The sequence below is a fragment of the Choloepus didactylus genome, chromosome 5, assembly GCF_015220235.1.
Source record: "Choloepus didactylus isolate mChoDid1 chromosome 5, mChoDid1.pri, whole genome shotgun sequence".
In the NCBI taxonomy this organism is placed as follows: domain Eukaryota; kingdom Metazoa; phylum Chordata; class Mammalia; order Pilosa; family Megalonychidae; genus Choloepus; species Choloepus didactylus.
The window spans coordinates 148451111-148477260 of NC_051311.1; the positions used below are offsets into that span (position 1 = coordinate 148451111).

Below are 26150 nucleotides of genomic sequence, written 5' to 3' on the forward strand. Positions count from 1 at the left end.
CGGTTCGTTTCCTGAGGAGTTAGTCGGACGTCTTCCTTGGAGTTGACAGCTTGTTGACGGCTCTGCAGAATTTGGACTCTTGCGCTCCCACAGTTGCGTGAGTCACTTTTACAATTTGATAATCAGAGACATCTCTCATTGATTCTGTTTCCAAGGAGAACCCTAACTAATACATTTTATTCAAGTCTTAGGAAGAGGTGACGTGCTTAGAAGTGAGCAGCTCCAGCATCACGCCGAGGAACTATGCGATCAAGTCATCTTCAAGGCCTGGTGCATAATGTTTAGAAGGTTTTAGGCTGGTTCCAAGTAAAAACCAAAGTCGGCTTGGACTCCTTTGAAAAGTGTAGCCAAGTCCTGGACAAAGCAAATCAAGTCTATTTCTAAGGTTTCATCCAGTTTGTGTGGAATTAAGCACTGAACTTTAGTTATCTTTTAAACATGTTCATTTCTCATAACTTTCAGGCAGTTGCCCCAAGGTCTTTTCCTGAATAACCCATCAGAATGCCCTTTCTAATAGGCTACTTTGTGTGCAATAAAACGAGGGCTCAGCATTCTAACCCTGCACAGCCTCTTCCTGGCAGCCCCGATGTGAGGGATGTGCAGCTCCTCCTTCTCAAAAGTTATCCCAGCTTTACCAGAAAGAGCAGGCTGTGGCCGTGGCAATATGGTGGCCTCGTGTGGCCCAGGAGCTCTGGCTACACTGAGAGAGCATTAAAAAGTCAAGGGCCAAAGGACTTTGTTTGCAATTCTATATATCACTCAGGTTTAAATGAGGTATGTACATGGAAAGATAGGGAAATATATATTTTATAAGAACCATGGACTTTCTTTACGTGACCGTTTTATAACTACTTGAAGGTCCATGTGCCATGGGTTTCCTAAGAAGAATCTCCATGCTGAGAGGAGACTTAGATAGGGCTTCCTGGGCCAAGGCCATTCAGAATAAAATGTAGCTGCAAACTTGCCATTACGTGGTCGGTGATGTACCTATGAGGGGTGGGTGATGCAAGAACTTGAATTAGACTGACATAGGAGAATGCAAAGAACCTCTACACTAGTAAACACCAGAAGCCCTGGACACTATTCACACATCCCTGGAAAATCCATGGACGTGAAAAAGGAAGTTCATGCCTTCTTCATGGACATTTCTGGAGAATATCATTTCCCTCTCCCTCATGCCCTCCATCCCTTCATTTTTAGTGCATTGGGAATTCCTGCTTCTTGAAAATTCCAGAAGCAAAAAAAAAAAAAAAAAAAAATATTATTTTAATTTGATATTTTAAAAATAAATCCAAAGGCTGCAGACCAGGACAAAATAGCTAATTAGGAACTTATAATTTTGGAAGAATTTATTAAATTCATCTATCAGGTATCTGGGCATGTCCTACCAAAGGATATACTTCAAAAGCTGCATTGGGGAGGAGCATGAGACAGATTTCAGAGGAACTGCTCCAGGAGTTGTGGCAATTATTTTTGTGGAGCATCAAGTACATTTTATTATTATACCTCATTTTTCAGTCTTTGCTTTTAACACCCACCACCCACCCACCCCTGCCCCCTTTACTCCCAATGCCAGGAAATGGCTTCCTATTATAAATCTTGCACTGCTGCATTTTATTTGCCAAATAGCAGTGGCATGCTATTTTCTTGCACTGGACTAGCCTTCACGATGACCCGGCTTCCCTATAAATTAGCCCCTATAAAAATCTTGGGTCAATGATAACTATTTCCCTATTAACACTTAAAACTTCAAAGCCTGTAACCCACCAGGAGAATTCAAACCATGAATCAGAAATACACATGCCAAATTAAAAAAGAATCTAATAATGTACATTCCTGATCTGCTTACATTGTGTAGAGTTATATTCCCAGAAAAGCTTCTAAATCAAATGAAACGTTTTTGTTTCTAGAATCGTTGTCTGTAAACAACAGCCCAATGAATTAACCTTTCTATTCCATTTAATCTTTTTTTTTTTAATGTACTTATAGACACAGACATGATAGAAAGAAAAGTGACCCAGAAAATGAAGCTGGCGTGAGAAAAAATTGCTGATCATGAAGAGTAAGATTTTCAGTGCCACACAGATTTGGTGTCCACGGGCCTCTGTCCGTAGCTGTTATTTGTGCTCTAGTAATTGCTGGATCTCAGGGACAGCGAGGAACACAGCAATGACTGTATGGAGGGGCTGGGGAAGTGAGGTGGGGCCATGGAGCACAGCCCCCAGCAGGGGAACAAGCATTTTTCTGCACAAATAACAACGCCAACAGAAACTGCTTCAAGTACAGCACCTGACTGAAACAAGCTTTCAAGTAAAATGACCCATAAGAAGGAATTAGGCTAATTTTTGGAGATTACCAAAGGTTTATTCAGAATGACACAACACTGAAAACTTAAGTGTTACAGATGATTTGTTGATACAGCATACACTACCAATCTTACTTTAGGACAATCTGTGAAGATGAGTTGCATAAATATAAAGAGGTGGAAATATATCGGAGCTTTTTCTTTAATAGTGTTGTTTTCGGGGTAGATTTATATGCCCCATCATCTAGCCAGTCTCAGAAAAACAGAAGTTTAGACTACTTAGCTGCTCATCCCAACTAGGCTACTTCCAGTCCCAGCAGCTGGACATCTACCTCATCAGGCTCTGCTTTCTCCAAAGCCGTAGCAGCTTTACTTGCTATTTGTCATCTCATCCTGAAAATGCACTTTATAAACACAAATACTGTCGACTGTTTTGGCAATGGGATGGCTGGTTTTACCTGAAGGCAAAACTGCAATTGTAATGCGAGACAGAAGAGCAATGCATGAGTGGATGACACCCCAAAGGCCAAGGAGCTACAATGGAGAGGAGAGAATGCAACTATGCATATGGAGACTTCTGCATTCACATAGACCCAGCAGCCATGGGAACTAGCTTGTGTGACAATGAGTGCATCTATAGATACAGAGGTGTGTTGGAAAAGAATGTTGAAAACTTTTGCAGCAGTTTCTTTTTCTTTTTTTTTTTTTTAACACAGTAAACTTGAAAGGGAGACAGAGCGAGCACGTGCTCACACCCGCGTGGGGAACAAGATAATTTCGTACTACAGGATAATTCATCACATCTTCTGCAGGCGGCCACTTCATACCACACACTTGGTGCAGAGAAATTAAGGTTCTGGTCTGGTCTGGAGAAAGCTGATTCAGAACTGGTGGGAGGGGATTAAGTACAAGTCACCACAGCTTGGACAAAGCACAAACAAACCTGTTATCGATAGCGTGGGGACAAGTGAGAGCTTTCTCCTTCTTTCCTTTTACTTGTTATTTTTTTGCACACATGCTTCACTGATACGTCTCTCCAAGCTTTGTCTGGCATCAGTCTGTAAATCATTACTATAATAGCAGAAGTGAACTCTTCAGGTTTTCACAAAGGGTTAAAAACCCAGCAGCCCAGCTCTTTCGACAATACTTGTGCGCTAATCAAGGCGCCGGGTGAAGTTCTCTGGAAAGAGGCCTTTGTGGGTGGCAAGGTCTCTGTACTGAAGCCAGTCTGATTCCTTCACTCCGACCAGCCAGCCTGCATCCTGCAAGGCAAACACAGGGCTTTCAGGATCCAGTCAGCTACTTGAAGAAATCCATGTTGCCAGCGACTAATGAAATAATGTGCTAAATTAATGTGTGGTTCTTCACTATGACACATCACACCACAGACTGGTGTGCTGTGATCCGCGGGGAGGCATGTCTCAGGTAAGTTGTTAATAAAAAATAAATACCAAAGAACAACATTTGAAATGATTTATTTTCTGTATCAAGTATTTAATTGGAGGTTAAAATTAATACTTAATTTTCCACAAAATATTGTTAACTGACAGTAACTGGATTACGATAGGAGTCCTTAATGGAGAAGAAAAGGATTTGAATTACAGACAGTGTAGAGAATGGAATATCATCTGAAACGTCATGCATATGCATGTTTCCTGACCTGTGAGTCACAGCGTAGAAAAAAAAAGACTTGAGGAACCTCTGATTTGAGTGTGGTCACAATGAGGCCAAGAATGGGTCTTTTACTTCCTCCAGAACCATTTACTTATAGGAAAGAATTCTCTTCTCCCAGCTTATGTCATGTAACCTGAATAAAGTGCTATATACTGTACAGAGTTTGTTAAATATTAAAAGCTAGACATGTGCTGGCTTATACCCCTACTGTTGTTATAATGCCTAATTCTTCACATTTATATAAACTACAGAGCAAAGTTTGATGCCATGACATTTTGTTGGAGACCTTCATACGTCCTTTATAGATTATTTCCTGTAATGTAGGAATGCCATCATTAAAACAAAGACTCAGCCACAGAGAGGTTAAAGCACCATCCGAGTACCGTCCCACAGCACGGGAAACAATACTTAAAACTGAGAAACAGAGGCTACTGGCTGCCAGGGGCTGCTGGCGATGAGCAGAGTCTGGCTGGAATGAACAATGCGAAACATACAGACCACATAAGTGGGAAAGGGGGAAATGACAACCTTTATTATGTTAACCAAATACAGGAAAGAGATGCCACTGAAGATGAGGAACAGCCAGATTTAATCTGACCCAATCCCCAATGCAGTTCAAGTACATCAGATAAAATGAGGCCTCACAAATTAAGAAGCTGAATGCATTCCCTTTTGATATAATCTGAGACTATAAATTGATGCTTTTCTACAGACAAGAAATATAAGCATTGAGACAGGCCAATTTTTGAAGGCAGAAAAAAAAAAACCACTTAGAAAAAAAATGATTCAATAAAATAACTGATAATATCCTAGCTGATGAGGAAAAATGCCCTCTTTAAAATGATGTTATATATGTGAAGGACAAAGACATACTTGAAGTAAAATATGATAACTAAATATTTTCTAAACCTCTATTGAATTCCCCCAATTGTCTACATTGTACTTTATTTACAGTGAGCAAAAAATCTAATGGAGCCAAACAGAATTAAGCATTTAGAAATTCTTTCAATAAAGAAAAAAGAGTACAGTACACAAACCCATAGTCAAAATATATTCCAACACATAATTCTGAAATGCAACTTACAAAGTAAAGACTATTAGCCAGTACCAACCTTCAGCTGAGGAAAATATAAGAAAATGAAATTTTAACTACATTAAATATGTGGTATACAATGATTTCCAGTTTTGGTAATGGGAGAATAGCTTGTATCAAGCTAATGCTTCTGCAGATAGCAATCATAAACACTGGAATATCTATATATGTGTGTATGTGGTATGTGTGTTCATATATGCAACTATGTGTGTATGTGTATATATATATATACACACACATACCTACTTGATATAAAATCTAAAATATAAGTATATGTAATGGGTTTGTGTATATATAGTAATTCTCTGAAGGCACTGGAGAGAGACCAAAAGCAGGCAGAAATTGGAGGGCATTTGGCTCTTGAAAGTAGGGAACTGCACTGGGTAATATCTATGCTAATACGGCTTTTCTGCCAAGCAGGCTCCTCAGTCTGTGTGAGGCAGGGCAGCCAGAACTCAAGAAGAAGGCAGCAGTCTTGTTGCCATGAGGTGCCAGACAGTTGTACTCTGATGGGGAATATCCTGAAAAGAAGGGAGTCACTGGGGAGGTCCCCAAATATGCAGACAAAATGCCCTGAAATCTTTGGCTGACATCCAAATTGTACACGTATAAGGAATCCTCTGAGGTGCTGGGGGGGAAAGCAACAGCAGGAAGGTTGAAAAAGTTAAGTGGAGATTTAAGCACTGCCCAGTGCAGGGGAGATGGAGAAGCTTGGTTAATTCCTCAGACTTTCTATCGAAATCTCAGAAGGAAGAAGGACCATGTCGTAGGGGTAGAGACAATGTCCCAGGACCAAAGGTAAGACTGGAACAGATCTACACTAACAAAGTATAACAAAACCTCCATGTCTTCAAGGTAATTATACAATAATTTAAGTGCCTGCTAGAAAAGAAAAAAGAATTTCAGAGATAGAAAACAGAATCTACAATGTCTACCATGTACTATCTATGGCGTCTATCACCAACAAAAAAAATTATTAAACATGAAAAGAAACAACAACAAGAAAATGTGACCCAACAGAAAAAGGAATCAACAGGAAGATGATCTGAGATGACCCAGCTTTTGGAATTAGCAATAAGAAATTTAAAGCAGCTATTATAAATGTGCTCAAGTATTTAAAGTGAAAGATGATAATACGAGAAGAGATGGGAAATCTCAGCAGAAAATGGAAACTAAATAAAAGAACAACATGGAAATTATAGAACTGAAAAAGTATGTCTGAAATGAAAAGGTCACTGCATGGACTTAACAAGAGATGGAAAATAGCAGGAGAAAGGTTCAATGCACTTGAAGACAGACCAATAGAAATGATCCAACCTAAACTACCAGAGATAAATATTGAACAAAAGAGAACAGATTCTTAGTTAGACATCAAGAAGTCTAACATTTGTGTAATTGGAGACCTGGAAAAAATGAGCAAAAGAATGAGGTAGAAAAAAATAAAGAAACAATACCTAAAAGGTTTCTAAATGTAGAGGAAAACATCAACTTATGGTCCAAAGAACATAGTAAACTCCCAGTATGAAAATCAGAAAACACCTAAGCACATCATATTCAAGCTGAGGGAAACCAAAGATACAGAGAAACTCTTAAAAGCAGTCTGAGTAAAAAAGACACACTGTATAAAGAGAAACTATACAAATGATAGCTTCTTTCTAATTATAAACAGTAGAGACCAGAAGACAATTGAACATCTTTAACGAGCTGAAAGAAAAAAAAGTCAACTCAGAATACTGTCTATCGAAAATATCCTTAAAATTAAGATAAAATACAGATAAACAAAAGCAGAGAGAATTTGTCACCAGAATAGCAATACTACAAGTTGTGATCAAGGAAGTTTTTTTAGGCAGAAAGGAAATGAGAGCAGATGGAAACTCACATCTACGGGAAGGAATAAAGAGCACTAGTATTAATTAATTAATTAATTAATTAATTACTTATTTACTTACTTTTAATTAAAGCCTTAATGCAGCTCTAGTACACTGTTGACTCAAAGTGATGAGAACTGATGTCCTTTTCTTGTTTCTAATATTAGAGGAAACATGGTTTCCATGCCTTATCATTAAATATGTTGTTAGGTGTAGATTTTTTGTAGATTCCCATTACTGAGTTGAGGAGTTCTCTTCCATTCCTAACTTGCTGAGAGTTTTTATAAGGAAGGAGGGCTGTGTTTTGTCAAATGTTTTTTCTGCAAGTACTAAGATTCTCATCAGGTTTCCTTCTTTACTCTGTTGATACAGTGAATTGCATTGTTTAATTTTCAAATGATCAACCAACCTTGCATTTTTGGGAGAAAGTCCTCTTGTTATTCTTTTTATATGCTATTGGATTCAATTAAACATTTTGTTAGGATATTTGCACCTATGCTCATGAAGGACAGTGGTTTTTTTTATTTCTTTTTCTTGTAATGTCTTGTCACATTTCAGTATCAAAGTTATGCTGGCCCCCTAAAATTAGTTGAGAAACATTCCTCTATTTTCTGAAAGAGTCTGTGTATAATTGATATTAATTAGCTCCAGAATTTTTCACAAAATTCCCTACAAATATCATCTGTTCTTGGAATCTTCTTTATGGGAGGATTTTTTAAATTACAAATTCAATTTCTTAATAGTTACAAAGTTATTCACATTTTCTGTTTTTCGTGTGTCCATTTTGGTTAAGTGGCATTTTTCAAGAAATGTCCATTTTTTCTAAGTTGTCAAATAACTGTCACAAATTTTATTACACTATTCCCTTATTATTCTTCTAATGTCTTTAAGATGTGCAGACATTGCCCCTTTTTGCCTAATATTCGCAATTTATTCTAAATCACTTTTCTTGAAGAATCTTTCCAAGGTTTGAACAATTTTATTAATTCTTTCAAAGAGCCAACTTTTGTCTTGATTTTCTCTATTGCGTGTCTTCTTATTGCATTCTTTTCTGAATTATTTTTATTTCCTTCCTTCTACTTACTTTGTTTTAATTTGATCTTGTTTTCCCTTCTTGAGCCAAAAACTTACAATCAATTATCACTGTGAAATATTTTTTTATATATTGTGATTTCTTCGACCCATGAACTATTGAGAAGTGTTTTTTTTAATATTTGGGGCTTTTTGAGATATATTACTGTAATTAATTTCTAATTTAATTTTATTGTCGCCAGAGTCTCTTTTATTTGTTTGACCCAGCACCTGAACTATCTTGGTAAGTATAATAACAAGAGGAAGCACAAAATCTGGGGGCATATAAGCCTTAACCTAAAAGACAGTGACGCTTGGCTTTATTTTTTGGGGGGTGGGGTGAGGTGGGGGCAGAGGATCATAAACCTCTTTGAGAACATTATGGAAATTACAATTTTCTCTCCAGAAAAGAAAACGTTAACAGTCAACAGTCACATTCACAGGTTTTGCATACGAATTCTACAAACATGAACAAAATAGAGTTCTCAGCATCTTAACATCAGTCCACCCTGCTAGAAGGTGATAATTTTACAGAAACTTTTTTTTAAAAATTGAGGTATAATTTAAAACTGTGAAATGTAGAGATATGTAAGTGTAGGATTTAATAAGCTTTGACAAATGCTTATTAATAAAAAATAATAAAAATAAAAAATAAAAAGCATTTTCCTCAACCCAGAAAGTTCCCTCATGCCCCTTCCCAGCCAACCTCCACTCCCTAGAGACAACCACTTTCAAAAGGGGAAGTGTAGTCAGTGAAATTTAGTAGTTCGATTGGAGCAAGTTCTATTAGAAAGCTTTTCTCTTGCTCTTACTCTCTTCCTTTTACATAGATGCCCTCAGCTGTCACATCATCTGTGGTGGCTTAGAAAACTAGCCCTGGGACACATCCCATGTCAGACCATTAAGAGCCAGAAGGATGACAATCAAAGAAAAGGAGGCATGGAAAAAACCACTTGGGCCAACCCCTAGTTCAGGAGAAAACATCCTATGTAGAACTAAAAAGCACCCTGACCTGGAGTCCCCCTTTTGCAAATATCCCTTATTTGCCTAGCACTTTGATACGGGATGGGTGATCTCAGCAGTTTCTCATGAGGAGGGTGATATTTCCTATCTAAGCAATTACCACTGGCTCACCATCCTATTTTCCATATCTCCCTAAAGGACACAGGGGTTGCACTACTCTTCATTGTTTGAGATCACCCCTGGGAATTCTATGGAAATGCACTGGACTTGTCTGCATTTACTGAGACAACTTCCCCAGAAAGTGGGCACATGATAAAAAATGGGATTATTTTTCTGTATAAAAAAGAAGCAATGTGACAGCATTCCAGAAAGGTGTCCTGGGACCTACAGTGAATGCTGAGCTGTGGTTCCAAGCCATTGTCACAATTGGCTTGCACTGTCTCAGAAAACAGAAACATCTTCAGGAAATCACCATGTCCAATGACCTTCAGGGAAAACCAACATAGCATGAAGCATCCTCCAATCTCTTCCTTTACCTGGTCAGCTTCGGAATCTGATGGGATCACCAGCACCACATCACCCCTCTGTAAGGTAAGCTCATCAGAATTTGCTGCCTCAAAATCATGCAGCGTTTCCACCTGTGAACAATTTCAAATAACTGATTAATTATAGAAAGAAAAAAAGAAAAAGTCAAGTCAAGTCTCCCAGCCTGATTCTCAGCAGGCATGAAAGGATTAAGAAATGCATCACATCTGTGCCAGTTTGAGTGTATTGTGTCCCCCAGATGCCATTATCTTTGTGGTCTTGTGTGGGGCAGAAGTTTTGGTGATGGTTGGATTTGCTTGGAATGTGCCCCACCCAGCTGTGGGCAATGATTCTGATGAGATGTTCCCATGGAGGCGTGGCCCCACCCATTCGGGGTGGGCCTTGATCGGTGGAGCTACATAAATGAGCTGACTCGGGGGGAGGAAGAGAGTGCAGCTGGGAGTGATGTTTTGAAGAGGAGCAAGCTTGCTAGAGAGGAACGTCCTGGGAGAAAGCCGTTTTGAGGCCGGAGCTTTGGAGCAGATGCCAGCTGCCTTCCTAGCTAACAGAGGTTTTCCGGAGGCCATTGGCCATCCTCCGGTGAGGGTACCCGATTGCTGATGTGTTGCCTTGGACGCTTTGTGGCCTTAAGACTGTAACTGTGTAGCGAAATAAATCCCCGTTTTATAAAAGCCAATCCATCTCTGGTGTTTTGCATTCTCCAGCATTAGCAAACTAAGACAGATTTTGGTACCAGAGAAGTGGGGTGCTTTTGCTGCTGAGTTTGCAAATACCAAACATGTTGGAACAGCTTTTCAAATGGATAAGGGGAAGATTCTGGAATAATTGTGAGGAGCTTGATAGAAAAGGCCAAAACTGCTTTAAAGAGACTGTTTGTGGAAATATGGACTCTAAAGATACTTCTGATGAGGACTTGAGCAGAAATGATGAATGTGTTGTTGTAAACTGGAAGAAAGGTGATCCTTGTTTTAAAGTGGCACAGAATTTGGCAAAATTGAGTCCTGGTATCAGATGGAAGGAAGAATCTGGAAGCAACAACCTGGAATACTTAGCTGAAGAGATCTCCAGACTATGTGTGGAGGACGTATCCTGGCTTCTCCTTGCAGCTTATAGTAAAATGCGAGCAGAGAGAGATAAACTTAGAACTGAACTCTTGGGTTCCAAGAAACCAGAAACTGATGGCTTGGAAAATTACGAGCTTCCAGGGGGTGGAATCCCAGAAGCTACAGCCCAACGTGAGGATGGAACCAAACATGGAACCCAGCCGCCATTTCAGTACAAGCCAGGATTGGAGATGGAATTATCCAGAAAGGATTTGTGGAAAGTCCTATTGTCTGATGGCTTTGACCCCTGCATGCTTCATGCTAAGCCAACAGAATTTTTGTGAGATCTTTATAGACGGAGCCACTGCTGGTCTGGACTGGAGGAGACAGACAAGGAACAAACTGAAGGAAAAATTTCTTCGAAGACAGAGCCATGGAGGTTGAGGTCTGGAGTCAAGAGGTCTCGGGCTGGGAGAGTGGAGCAGCCCACATGCATGGAAAGGGTGAGTTTGCCCTGGAGGACAAAGGCGGGCTTTCCGCCTCGATGCTCTGGAAGAGTTTTGCCACCTCAGGTCCCAAAGAGGTTGGAGCACATTCCCAGGGAATTGGGGAGAGCCTGGCTGCCACCCCACTGTTCTGAAGGGGTTGAGCGTGTGCCCCGGAGATGGAAGGGAATCCGGGAGCTGCCCCGAGGTTTGAGGAGGGTGGGGCCGAGAAGGTGGTCTCCCCAATGTGTGGATATGCTGGAGCACTCACCCAAGCATTTGGAGAGGAAACAGCTGCCAAAAAGGCCCTTGGGAAGGGTTAGGCTCCCGCTCTCTCAAGCCCCAAGGATGCAACATTGTTCTGTAAATGACTCTCAGACTTTGAAATCTAATGGACTTAGTCCTGTGGGTTTTAGGAACTGTTTTGCTCCTGTTAACCCTGTTTTCCTTACTGTTTCTCCTTATGGCAATGGAAATGTTCATCCTATGAATGTCTCTCCTTTGTATATTGGAAGCACATAACTTGTTCTAGGTTCACAGATCCACAGCTAGAGGGGAATTATGCCTTAGAACTGACCAAGCCTAAACTGATTTTGATGGGATTTTGTACTTAACTTTTGTTACTGAAATGATTTAAGTTTTTGTGATATTGTGATGGAATGAATATATTTTGTATTTGGAAAGATAATGTCATTTTGGGTTCCAGGGGGTGGAATGTGCCAGTTTGAGTGTATTGTGTCCCCCAGATGCCATTACCTTTGTGGTCTTGTGTGGGGCAGAAGTTTTGGTGATGGTTGGATTTGCTTGGAATGTGCCCCACCCAGCTGTGGGCAATGATTCTGATGAGATGTTCCCATGGAGGCGTGGCCCCACCCATTCGGGGTGGGCCTTGATCGGTGGAGCTACATAAATGAGCTGACTCGGGGGGAGGAAGAGCGTGCAGCTGGGAGTGATGTGTTGAAGAGGAGCAAGCTTGCTAGAGAGGAACGTCCTGGGAGAAAGCCGTTTTGAGGCCGGAGCTTTGGAGCAGATGCCAGCTGCCTTCCTAGCTAACAGAGGTTTTCCGGAGGCCATTGGCCATCCTCCGGTGAGGATTGCTGATGTGTTGCCTTGGACGCTTTGTGGCCTTAAGACTGTAACTGTGTAGCGAAATAAATCCCCGTTTTATAAAAGCCAATCCATCTCTGGTGTTTTGCATTCTCCAGCATTAGCAAACTAAGACAACATCCCAAAGAAGAAGGGCTCTAAAAACAAAAGAAAGAGAATCCTATTCTCAGTTTACTTCATAGGCCCCATTCTTACAGGCTGACACAAGTCCATTTGGATGTGTATTTTGTCATGCAATGCCTTCTGCAAAGCTAAAAAGTAGCTCATTAATTAAAAATTTAAGTCATCTTATTTTTTTAGAGATTTGTATTTTATCACTGATGCTTTATTATTGTCTTTTTACAACTTGAACTAACAGTGGCTAGCTGAAAGTTCCCCTAATCCCAGCTTCTATGAAGTAATTACTAACTGGGAAAACCATCACTTGCATGATTTAAAGGAATTACTACATCATTAAAGCCCGTGATCAATTTCTTTGTACATAAACTTCCTTTCCCATCTTATACTTTAAACATGGCATTCTATTTCAATTTCCTCGTTTTTTTTTTAAGATTCCTTTGAGATTTTGTTTTAGAAAAACATTTTTGAAGTAGGAAGAATAGTGTGATGATCCCCCATGTACCCAGAGCCCATCTTGGACAACTTAAGTCACTGCCAGTCTTATTTCCTCCATATGGCTCCCCTGAGTACACCCTGACCCCATGAGATTAAGTAATCTGTTTTTTTTAAATGTGTGTTTTGCATATAGACTCATAAGCTGTCAGAGCTGAACATGACTATCTCATCCCAAAATTCCTTTCTCTGGTGACTAAACTGAAGCCCACAGGGTTGAGAGATGTGCCTTAGGTTGCACTGCAATTAGTGAAAGTCCTGCCTTTACTTGGCACCTTCTGCCTTTGCTTCTTGTTGTCCAATTAAAACAAGGTATGTCAGGCACAGCACCCTCACTACAAATGAATGCATTCATAAATCCACTAGACCCACTCCGTAACCCATCTGAGGTAGAAAGTAGCAGTTACTTTCTAAAGAGCAGAGAGAGAGAGAAGAAAAAGACAGTGACTATTACTATTCACACACACACACCCAAGAACACACCCAAACTGAACACTTTATTCAAGGAAAGAGTCCAAACCTTGACATTTAAAATCAAATTATGAGACCTAAAAATCCCAACCACATTCTATTAGGAAGGAGGAACCCCTTTAGCATACAGTTTAAAGCAGTACTGTGAGTATTCCCTGTTATTTTTGTGGGTTTTTGTTTTGTTTTTTTTTTTTTTTTTTTGCAGTACGGGTCCTTGGGTTTCTGAAGGCTCTCAGTAGCTATTTGATGGCCTCTCTGAGCAAAACCTTCTCCCCATTAATTCAGGCCTCTTTTCTCTGCCTCTCCTGAGAAGCCCCCTCATGTATTTATTCCCTCATTTAAAAAACATCCATTGGCCCCCTACTCTGAGAGGTGCCTGTACCAGGTGCGGGGTAGACCAGATAATTCATGTGCCCCACCCTCCAGAGGCAGATTCTCCAGTTGGGGAATGGTTTTACTAGTGACCCAGTTTCCAAGCCCTGGGCTGGGTGCAAGGCTGAGGCACTCACACAGCGCTATGTGAGCCCGGAGGGAGGTCTGAGGTGGAAGAGATGAACCCATTCCCTCCCGAGGGGCACAGCACTCACTCAGTGGTCACCTTTTCCCTCCATTTCTGGTCAAAATAAGCTAACATGCTGCTGCAGTTCTTGCTTGGCTGGCAGCATGGCAATCCTGCCGTTCTACAATGCGATGTCCGGATAAAGGGGAAAGCAACACAGAGGAAAAAACACATGTTGCAAAGAAGTCAAAGTAAAAATTGAGAATCAAAGGTGTGAACAAAAGGGACTTGGAGCAAGGGAAGGACCAGTGGCTATGAGATTTAAAAAACAAAAACACAAACACAAACAGACCTTATAGAGAAAGCCTGGAGGCAGCTCCTGCGAGGCATCGCAGGCTGATCCTAACTGAGCAGCATCTGCAGCGTGGGAGGGCTGAGCGTCTTCCAGGGTCTCCTGCTCTGCAGCCAGGACAGGGGTCTCACCAGCCGGGCCTGGAGGAGCTGCCTCATCGGTTGCCTCCTTGGCTTGGGCACCTATGAGGATTTCGTGTTCTCCCTCCCCTTCATTGTTGGAGGCGGGCTCTATGACAACGGAAGGGATGACCTTCTCCTGGGGGGGAGGAAGATTGGCAGGACTGAGGCAGGCCTGGGAACAAGGGGCCCCGTCCTCAGTGACCTGTTCCCGCCCCCCCCCCCGACTCCCCACAGCAGCTCCCGGCAGCTCAGCCCCTCGCTGCTCCCCAAACCCAGCTTATTCTTGGCTGCCGCTGGGCCTCCCGCCTTGAAGTACCTTCCACCGGATATGGCCGCCCCTTCCTCTCTAGTAAGTGCTAAAACCTTGGAGGGATTACTTTTCTGGATCTTGGAACAATCATGCAGTTTGGTAAGAGTGAGGTGTCTGTGGAAATTGGGAAAAGGGATAAGAGACTGAAGAAGGGTGAGGCCCGATGGCCTGGGCGAAATAATCCTAAAAGGGAGGGAATGGGATTTCAGGATAACCACCCACGGGTCTCATTTGTGCGGTGTCCATTCTCGTTCCCCTGGATACACTAATCAGAAGCCATCATTTAACCTCCTGTGGTTTCTTTTTGCTCAGAGTCCCATGGGTCTCCTGAATGGCCTGAAGCCGTGTTTGCTGGGTTCAACTATTGAGCCTGTATCTGGATACCATTTACTAGACCTTTGCTTCTTGATTATCCTTAGAACACGCGCTGCAGTCCCTTTTTGAGGGACCAAACCCCACCCCCCACTCTCAGTACTCTATGGCCTGGAGGAAAAGCAGAACCAAAGGACCAAGACCTCTCTCTTATTTTTATTTACCTATTTTAACAAAGATGAATAAGGTGAGGTGCCTGATTAGCCTAATGGATGTTCAAATGCCTACCGCCTTTCAGAGTGAGTTCAATATTAACTAGGATTATCAGTGGACATAAGCATGTCCATTCTTCAATCAGGAGAAAATAATACACCTTTTCCACAAGAGCAATAATACACTCAAAAATATTCCTGGTATTGTGACAAGAAAATCTAAAGGGAAAAAACAGCACATTCTTTTGAGTTACTTTTCCAAATACCACTGTTAATTGTTTTTCTAATGGAATGGAAATATTTTCAGCTTTAAATAACCCTAAAGAGGTTTTTGGAAATTTATTATGAGTAAATTAAGCAAGAAAAAGGAAAGCATAACATTAAGTCCACTCTTCACTGTCACCTGCCAGAAGAGAGGAGAAGCAAACGGTGGGCTGTAGCAGAGTCATCCTCACCCTGGACCTGGGTCTGGGGCTCCCACAGTCAAGGAGCAAGTAGATTTGTCACCTTTGAACACTGCTCTGGGAAGAAAGGAGCTGCCTCGCTCATAGGGGTTCAGGGCTAAGGGCTAACTCCAGCTTCACCTCTGTGTTTAACGGCCCATTTCCCTCTTGGAGGTGCAACACCTAATGGTGAATGTGCCTAATGGTGACTTAGGGGCTTCTAAGAATAACAGCAACCCACGAAAATAGTAATAACAGCAATATGATTCAACTACTAATATTGAGTTTTTGCTGTGTGCCATGCACTGGGCTAAGCACTTTACAGGTATTTTCCCACTTGATCCTTACAACAACCCTATTGTCCTAACTATCAAAATGTGGTGTGCCAACGGGCTCAAAACTGACCTTTGGCCTGGTTGATAAACAGTTTTCCAGTCCTGGAGTATAAACTCCCCCATAGTCCAAACCCACATCTGCACGCCACCCCCACACTCACCTCATCCAAAACACACAGCCGACCCCAAATGATAAGTACCTATCCTCATTGCCCTTCGGACCCCCAGTCCCTTCCCCTTTTCACATGCATTTGCCCTAAACTAACCAATCCTTGACTCCAGCAGAAAATCTAACCTCCAATGTTGGACCACAATAAAGGCACAAGCCCACGGGTCCCTCTTGCTCTGCCTGCTCCCCACCTGCTGGTCGAGTCCCCAGAGCTGGTCACTCTTCCTGTCGACTCAAGCAGTGCCCCTCTCTCCTGGGACGTGTGAGTCATAAACTATCTTTGCTCACGCATCATTGCCCCCTTCTTCCATTGCGCCCCACCTGACCTCCACCAGGACCCAAATTCAAGATCCAGCTTAACTGATTCACAACACCTATTACATCTATCATATCCTCTTTCTTCTCCTTCCACTCTCATTCCTTCCGTCCTCTGTGCTTTACTCCTTTTGTTCACCACTTGATCCCATCGTTTCCTTTTCCCCATCTGTACTTAAGCCTGGCAGTGGTCAGCCACAGGCACGGGGTGCGGGTGTGGAGACTCAAGATGCTGACGTTGACAGGAGGCTGGGACTACTCTTCCTGAGCAGCCAATACATTTCTGGTGGGATGGGCGTCACTAAACCTATTCTACATCCACAGGGAGTTATCACCGTTAACCAGTCGATAGGGCATTCTGACTGCGCCATCTCCCCAGAGCCTCCGTCTCACCTGGACACTCACCTGAGGCACTGCTGCTTCCATTTCTTCTGGGAGAGCTCTGTCACCATCCACAGCCTCTGTGGTTTCAGTTTCGATTTTGGCCTCCTCTAAACTTACTCCTTCATCGACAGGGAGAGCTGCCTTCTCTGTCACTGCTTCCTCCTCTGGAGCCCCCTCAGCAGCTGACACCTGGATTCCAACAGCCCCATCAGCATCAGTCTCGGGTGCAACCTGTGGATGACAAAGCAAAAGAGCCCAGCTACTGCTCGGCTGTATCTACATGGGCTTCAGCTGGGAGTCCAATTCAACCATTTGGCTTCCTCCACTCTGCTGAGGCCCATCAGATTTGGAAGTGTTCTTTGTAATTTCTGAATCCTGTAATTCAGGTATAGCAGTATGCTATATGTTCATCAAAAATGTCTGATTTTTCTTCTTTCTGGGCACCCAACAGTTCGACATTCCTCAGCCTGCCTGGCAGCCAGTGGAGTTGGAGCAGAAGTGACAATATGCCAGGGCTTTTAAGGTATGTATGGTTCTTTCCATAAGTTCTTCCTCTGTCACTGAAAGCAGATGACGAGGCAAAGGGGACATTTGAGCCACAAGATGAAAATGGTCTGGGCATAAGACCAGGATCATAGAGGAAAGCCACATAACAAAAAGTGTCACCAAATAAAACCTGATTTAGAAAACTTTTCTTTTTAGTATGAACCTTAAGAATTCATGGAGAAGGACCCAAAAGCTAAATCATATTCACTTCTAAAAGAAATTTTTGGTGCTCAGAGACTTTTTGAAAATGAGAGGAAAATAATTATCATCCAAGCTGCATTATATTTCACTGGGTATCTGTAGAGCCATGTGTTTGTCAGCAAAATGGAAAAATCAGACTTGGGGGCTTTACTTGGAGAAGTAAAATATAAAAGAACGAGAATTTGGTTTCAAAGCTCAGAACATAGTCAAAAGAAGAGTTTGCAATAATGCAAGAAAGGGAGCACAATCAGAAGTTTTAGTATTAAACAAATTGGTTTTGGACTCCAAGTCTTTAACAGGACTCTAACAACATTAGCTTGGCAGAGCTGATTTCAGAGGTTCAAATCAGAGAGGAGGAAGATGGGAACTATTAGATTGATCTTATAAAATATGCCCAGGACATGTATTTCAAACATTGATCTTGCTATATGACGTGAATGGGATTAACCATTCCTTTTCTTTATTGAATTGGCTCTAGCCAGTTCATCCTACTCAGTTAGTGAAGCTCTAATGTTGCAGATATTAACTTTCAAACTCCAAATACTGAAAAGGGCAAAGCTGAGTAGTGACAGAGAGTGAGTGGACCATCTCCCAGACCAGAAATGGGAGATGAAGAGAGAGGAAAAGTATGAGCCATACTCCTACACTTGTTACAAGTAATGAAAAAAATGACTCAAATTTACAGCAATAAAGAAAAAAAGTAACCTGTTGCAGAATACATTTTTGTACAATATATTTTACTTTGGAGATGAAAAAATAATGCTAACAGCTATATAAGGCCAAGTATTCCACAAATTCTTAGGAATTTACTTCCCTTCTCTGAGAATTCCCTATTACGAGAATTTGCCTCTCCAAGAGAAGTGTGCAATGATCCAAACTGTAGTCACTAGCCATGATACAGCATTTATTTCTTTTTTCCGACCCTGTTACTAAAGTGGATAGGTGCAGAAAACTAATCCTTTCACATGAATTTATAGCAGATACTTAATTAAAGTGAATTATAAATGTAGAAAATTATTGAAGTGAGGTAACTGGTACATACTTTGTTGAATGGCTAAAAATTCCCATAATTAAAACTTTATTTAAAAATTTAAGAGAATTATATCTCATTTTAAATAAATGTGGATCTTTTATGGATGTTATTGTTACTATTATCAAGAGACATATAATCAGAAAAATTGGGAGAGCATCTTAATTCCAACAAAAACAACGAATGACTGCTTGTAGCTTTCTTGTTGGAGAAATCAACAGGCTTTCTTCAAGATACTCAGGGCCTAGAAAAGTTTCTTCCATGTTAGAAGTCAAATACACAGAATGGATGAACGGACTCTCACGTAGAAGGCAAGTTGTGTTGCCATAATATCAAGTTATTTACGATTTCCATCTGTCTGGAAAATCACAACTATGGAATGAACACCCCAGCATGTTTGAAAGAGATGGACTCTATATACAGACAGACAGTATGGAGAACAGCAGTTCATTAGACACACACACACACACACACTGCAACAGATGAAAAGCAGTCATATTGCTTTGACAGGCTACTCCCCCGAGACATTATACATTAATCCTCCCATGCATACATGTTCCAAGCAAATACTGTTAGTAATTGGATTTTACTCTCAGTGGAATTGATAACGTATCTCCAGAAGAGGATATGTTTCTGTGAAGTATGGAGGGTGCTGCCAAAGGCAATTTTTTAACTATCCATAAAACAGGATGTTAATCATTAGTCCCTAGATTATCTCTATCTCTATCAATTTGTTTGCATCAGATTTCAGTACTGCAAGACATACATGTTATCGCCTTTCATTTGCTAAATAACAGGCATTATTTGCTGCATGTGATTTAGAACTGTGTGGCCGCTGTGATGCCAGCAGACCAGCAGGTGGCACCCACGGACTCTGTCTGACCTTGCACTGATGTGCACTGACCTCATAGAAGCAAATTACTGCCAGCTTCAGCATCTCAGCAATTTACCTGGACTCTGTTACGCGTGCAGAAAATTCTTGGTAAGAATGATAGCTAAAATCAATCACCAAAATATTAAAATTAACAAAAAGGCAAAGGCAGGGTGCAAGGAAATTAGTATTTTGACCTAACTGAAGAGATGAAAAGCCAAACCATTTAAATGACTTTCTTCATAAAACGAAGGGAATTACCACTCCTAGATTCTTTTCTGAGTCTACTAGTAATAGACTATTTCCCTAGCCACTGCTTAATCAATGATTTGATTTTACAGAGCTTAAGATCATTACATAAACACAAAAGGATCATCCACTAACTGTATTGCCTCATCTCTCTGCTTCTGGCAGTGGTCTGATCCTCCCTTTATGTCTGGAACCTGTTCCACATGTTTTGCTCTTACCAAAGTATTTTCACTGCATTTTTTACTGGCTGCAGTAATAGAACATGAACATACAAAGGAAAACAAGAACCCATTTGCTCAAATTAGGTGTTAGCTCTAGAGGAAATCAAGGAGAAAAGGTTTCCAGTGATTGACTTATCTTTTTATGACTATTTTTATGTATTACAATTTGTTAGCTATTTGTAGATCAGGAAAAGCAAAGCACTTTTTAAACTCTGCTTGCTACAGTAGCTGTTACATTTGCTAGGAAAAAATACAGTGAGAAATGACCGACGTTTGCTTTTTAAAAGGTGTTATTCACGGAGACTAGACAACTGAAACAACTGAGAGTGTTTCAAGCCTTGAAATTCCATGTCATTAACTTTTTCTCTTCAATCCACATGTTAAAAGAAACATCATTATCCCACCTCAGCCAAACTGTACTATTTGTTAGCCAAATACATTTATGATGGAAAACATCTAATGCAAAGAGAGACTGAAACAAGTTATCCTGGACTTTGGGCACATGTTGGTTTCTAGTCCCACAGAGTCCTTGAAGCTCAGGCACCTGGTCTATTGCTAATTTGCGTATTAACAGGCAGGAATCACAAGGACCAGCACAGAGTCCTTCTTTGTAACTGGGGAGCTGGAGCTCTCACTTTATTACACTATACATACTTTGGAGCTTTCTTATCTTCCAGCTCAACACCTGATTGTGGCATGCACATCAGGGTCCTTTAAAATCACTAATTGTTTAGCAAAATTTTCTGTAAGTGGCATGAAATGAATGCAACGCAAAAGTTTCCCTGCAAAATAGGGAAACACAACTGGATGACTGAGAACCCAGATGAGTAAGAAAAGTGAAAGGCTGCAAAAGAATCTGTAACCTCCTGGGCATCACAGTCATTGTTTGCTTTCTTGCAATACTAGCTCTGACCAATGCCTGAAAAGCAACTTCCCAATCCTGTCACCAGTCTGAAGAGACTTTTGTCTTTTATCCCGTGTGAGATTCCATACCTAAGGAATCTACACTCATAATTATAATTATCTATTGGGTAGGTTATTTTAACTGAAAATGGGCATTTTTTCTGATTTAAAAAATGGATACACAGACTTAAAAAACAAAAGAAATAACCCATGGTAACATTCTGAAGTACTTATTTTCATTTTTCTATGCATACGAGGTTCAATTTATACATTTATTTAACAAAACATGGATGTTTCTTAGAAAAATTATGTGAATGGCTATGTAATACTTTTCTTGCTTTATTTAACAATTTATTTACTTTCAAGCAGAGGCTACAGTGAACACCCAGCACCCCCTGACTAGGATTTTTAATCGACTTGTTGCTAATTTGCTTTATTAAATGTCTATCCATCTATACATATTAACTTTGATTCATCTTTTAGTTGTTTGCAATATATCTTCATAAAAGCATTTTACAGGAATTTTATAGCAATGCTATAGCCCTTGTATATTTGAAAATGATTTTCTACTGTTTTCATATATGAATAACTATTAACTTGGGGTAGAATTACTACAACGTGCTTTTTCTGTGCTCTCAAATCTGTCAGTTGTTCTAACACTTCTGACCCTCTGGACTGTGAAGGACAAGCATGAGGCCTGCCTAATTCTTCTTTTGCAGTGCACATTTTGTTTTCAATCTAGACACCTGCAGAACATGAACTCTGAAAATTTAAAAGGATATATTTAGATGTTATTCTCTCCTTAATAATTTCACCTTTTATTAGTGATTTCTTATGACCCACATACAGGCATTTCTTCAACTAGGGAAACTTCTGCTCAAGTATGTTTTATTCTTATACTAGATATAATAATTGCTTCTACTCCATTCCTTAGTCTCTTTTATAGGAATAGCAATTACCCATGAGTTGTATCTTCATTCTTTGGTCCCTAAATCTCAGAGTGCTCCTCTGGTTTGTCCACATATCACCAATCAATTCTCTATGGTGTTTCTTCTGTTACTACTTATGTAGATTTTAATTACAATATTACATTTCTTACCCTTAAAATTGTTTCTTATATCTTCGAGTTCCCTTTTCATCTGCCTCTGGAGCAATTCTCTTTTCATCTTAGTGTGGTTGCCTTATCATCTTATCTTCAATCTTTTATTTCACATAATCAAGGTCATCTTGAATTTTGCTGACAATTTTAAAAATTTGTACTCTGGGTACATTTTTGTTGTTCCTTAAAGAAAATTTTAACTCTGTATCTAGAATGTCTAGAACACCATCTCTCCCTTCCTTTGTGTTGCTCTGCAGGTCCCATGTTCATTTTAAATGTATTTATTAAATACATCTCAAATTAGGTGAAATCTCTCTAAGCCTGGCCTTCCCAGTAGATATGGTAGATGGGCTCTCTTTGTCCCATTTTAGTCACCATCTGGGAACTCTTAGATGTCCTCTTCAGGATTCACCACATTTCTACACACAACCATCTGTCTTGAACCCCCCAAATATATGTGTAAAAGTATGTACTGGAGTGAGTAGCAGCAGGCCCCAAATGACCCGGATGCCTTAGAAAGATGCTTCCCTCACGGGGCCTAATGCCAGTCAGCCCCTCTCTCGGTCAGGATGAACAGAAATATCACATTTTTCTATGCCTGGCTCAGCTGTTCTGCTTCAAGGGTCCACTCAAGCTTTGGTTTATGGAAATGTTGATTCTCTTTGTGTATTAAAGTACAAAGAGCATCAAAATGAAAAAAAAAAATTATAATGTTGAATCTAATATATTTTCTCACGCTGTGATTTATTTTTTAATTCTTTCAGTTTCTTACATTTTTCATTTATACACTCCTGGGATACAATTCATTTTCATTAAAGTTCTCCTGGAATAAGTAATGAATGTAAGAGACATATTTTTAAATTTTAGTCCAATGATTGTCTTTCATGGCTATAGGGCATTTTTTTACCAGAGTCAGAGACTACCCATCTTCCTGATATTTGCTCTTGGCAGAGACACTAGGTTGAAAAATCACAGAATTCTAATCTTACCAATTTATCCCCACACGGAGAACAGTAATTCTGATCCATGTACAGGCTTCTGCTAGACAATTATAGTAAATACACATTCTGTAACCTATGGGGGAAACTGAGGTTTACAGTCAGTCTACAAACTTCCAGGCATGATCCCAGGTGTTTTACATTTATTGCATATTATTCTCATAGCAACCCTATTAGACAGTATCCTCATTTTCTAGACAAGTCAATTAATGCTTACAGTTGAAGTAACTCACCCAAACAGTAAACCAGGATTAGAACACATTAATTTTCAACTCTAAATTCTGTGTTTTTTACACACCAGCCCACATGAAATACAGGGAGAACCACAGTGACTCTGAGATGTGGAGTGCCTCCCAGGGACCCACTGGTTCACAATGACAACCCCAACCAAATGGTGTTTGACAACAGCCAAAGCATTCACTCTTCGAATGCCACTCTATAAAATGAGATACATAGGTTATAAATAAAATTATCTTTAGTCATGTCCATGTACTATCTGGTCCCCTAAGCAAGTATGTCACAAAGTTTCTCTTAACCAATAGCATATCATGTGATAAAGAGATAGCAAGAAGAGATTGGCTGGATGAAATTTCTCTGCATTATTCTGCCCACAGTCCCGTAGATTTCATTTTTTAGAAAGACAGGAACAGAATGGGAAAACAGAAAGGAAGACCATCCCATCTTCACCTAGATTTGTTCCTTGTACTTCAAAGTTATAACTGAGAACATTTGGAAATCGGACACTTGGCCATTCCTTGCTATGTTCACAAGCTAGAGAGTAATAGGATCCCAACACTGGAAGGGCCATGGGGCTCATCTAGCCCAATGTTCTCATTCTGCAAGTGAGTGCGATAGGGTGGAAGTAGCTCTGGGCATAGGGCTGGAGATCTGAGTTCTAGTTCTGACTCTTCCAGTCGTTAACTGTGGGGCTAAGTAAGCCCCTGAACTCCTCTGGGCCACTGTGTAAACTCACAGAGGAGAGACACAAAGGGAGACAGAGATCTCCATGGGAATCCTGGCTACAGGTAACTGGTGCCTTTTCCTGACCATCCCTTATTCTGAATCCAACCTGAGCTCTTATCAGAATTTCCTGGTGTTTTATGAAAATAAAGAATTTTCTTCAGGACTCATTTTCAAGAAAAGCCCAAGAGAAGGAAAGCAGTTAGGGTTGACAAAACCTAGTTATGGCCCCAAAGAGAAGATTCCTGTACTCACACGGGTGGACAGCTGTTTCTCCTGTCCACAAAACCTGTATTTGAAATTCCACAGGTCACAATCTTCTTTCGGCATGACTGTGGGGGGCAGGTGAGCTCTAATCGGGGATATAGGGTCCCCAGTGGCGGTCCCTTCAAAGATGGTGCCTGGTATTACAAACTTCATTTGACACATCTCTGTGTTTCCTTTCTAATAAAGGAGTTTAGTGGATTTTTTTTCCCCTTGACCTTCATCTCAATCATCTTTTTCAATCTATTCTCCTAGTATTGCCTGCAGTGCCATCATAAACCCTCAGCAGCCGGGTCCCAGTGCAGCTCAGTTGCTGGCAGCTGTGTTGCCGTGGCAACGACTGTTAGAATTAGCAATATGACTTTCTCTAAAAATTAAGGTGTTCTTCAAAGATGCTAAAGTTAATGAAGCTTTGATTAATTTGGTCTATAAGGTCAAGGCAAAATATCTAATAAGGATATATATCATAATTTAAAATTTTAAAGATTTATTTGCACTGTATACAGAAGAGGATAGGAAAAGTGGATTTATCTTTTGAAGAAGGTAAATATCATATATTATGCACTCTCAGAGGTGGGGAGATGAGCAGGTACTGGTTTCTGGGGCAGCCACAATGGACCGCATCCATGGGAGTTATGAATAGTTCATTAAAGAGCCTGCATAAGGAGAATGTCTTTACAGCTCAGTAAACATCTCACCTTGCTTGGCTACATTATCTCTGAAAGACAAATAGTATTTGCAGCTGCTGTTCAAACTGCCTTCCTGTGTGAGGCCCAGGTTGGGGTCTGCAGAATGCAGAGGTGGGGCTGTCAGACACACCCAGAACTCGTGGTCTGCACCTCCCCTAAATGGCGTCATGCTCTGTTGGCCAAATTCCCAACCTTCACCCTGCCAAACACCCAGGCACTGCAGTTGCCCAACCAGGTGGCAGGGTGAGGGCCTGAATTCTGCAGAGAGGTTCAGCTACTGACAATCACCACTGGAAGACCCAACCGCCAACCCTCTCATTTCCCAGGCGTTGAACAATCCATGGCCTTGGTAAGTCAAATGAACTCCATGATGCTTTTGTCACCCCAATTGCCCAGCAAATGAGGCTGGAATGAAACCGTAAACCAGGGGTGCTCTCAAACACAAGGAAACCCTTCATTTTTTATAGTAAGACATTATAGATTTTTGGGAGCAGGAAGAGAACTTCAAGTTTATCAAGCCCAACCCTCTTAAGCAGAAAGAAGACTTTGAGGCAAAGAGGTGTAAAACGATTTGTGAGTCCTGTACTGAAAGCACTCCCTTTGCAGCCCAAGCAGGGGAATAAAACACGTCCCCTCTGAGGAGCGCAATGCTGAGGCACACAAGAGTTTCCGTCCCCTTTTGCCTCTGCAGCTACAAAACAGGACCACCATCAAGTCTAAGCATTAGTTGTGAGATATCCTGGTGTCATCATGGAGAGGTTCAGCCTACTATGACCTTAAAGGCCCTGATGTGATAAGAAATTAGTCGAAAAATGGATGTACATAAAACCTGTGCTTTTTAAAGACTTGGGATCTGGAGTAGTCAATAGACAGATATCTATGGATTAAAATTCCAGGATTTGAATTCCATGCCATCATATTCTGGGTATGTAATCTTGGTTAAACCACTAAATCTTTGTGTACTTCAGTTTTCTTAATCTTTAAAATGGAAGTAATGAGACCTAAAAAAAAAAATGTGTATTTAATGGGCTTGCCATGAGATAATACATGTAAAATACAGGTACTCAGCAGTATCTATTATTATGATATGGCCCTTATTTACTATATTTTAAGTTTCTTGGTATTTTATTCCTTTGCTTTTTTACTTCAAGCCACACACAGTAATTCACAAATGGCAGCATATGAGCTGCTTGTGACTCTATGTTGAAAACCCAACCGCCAATCCTCTCATTTCCCAACCGCTGAACATCCATGGCCTTGGTAAGTAAAATGGACTCCGTGATGCTTTTGTCACTCCAACTGCCTAGGAAATGAGGCTGGGAATGAAACCATAAACAAAGGGTGCTCTCAAACACAAGGCACATGGAAACTATTTTTTTTTAAATAAGACTATAGATTTTTGAGAGCAGGAAGAGACTTTGTGACTCT

At 40.7% G+C, this 26150-nt stretch overlaps 1 protein-coding gene across 4 annotated transcripts in view; it reads right to left on the reverse strand.

Annotated features, from left to right (window-relative positions):
* Positions 1 to 2339: 2339 nt before the first annotated feature.
* AMPH (amphiphysin) overlaps positions 2340 to 26150 on the reverse strand; it is a 254072-nt gene continuing 230261 nt past the window's right edge. For 3 of the 4 annotated variants that reach the window (XM_037837110.1, XM_037837111.1, XM_037837112.1), the window contains 4 exons: positions 16713 to 16922; positions 14090 to 14347; positions 9511 to 9612; positions 2340 to 3567 (listed from right to left, as the gene is read on the reverse strand). In XM_037837110.1, coding sequence (XP_037693038.1) covers positions 3460 to 3567; positions 9511 to 9612; positions 14090 to 14347; positions 16713 to 16922 — 678 coding nt within the window. In that variant the 3' untranslated portion in view covers positions 2340 to 3459. The remainder of the gene's footprint in view (positions 3568 to 9510; positions 9613 to 14089; positions 14348 to 16712; positions 16923 to 26150) is intronic. The other variant, XM_037837113.1, reaches the window with a different exon arrangement.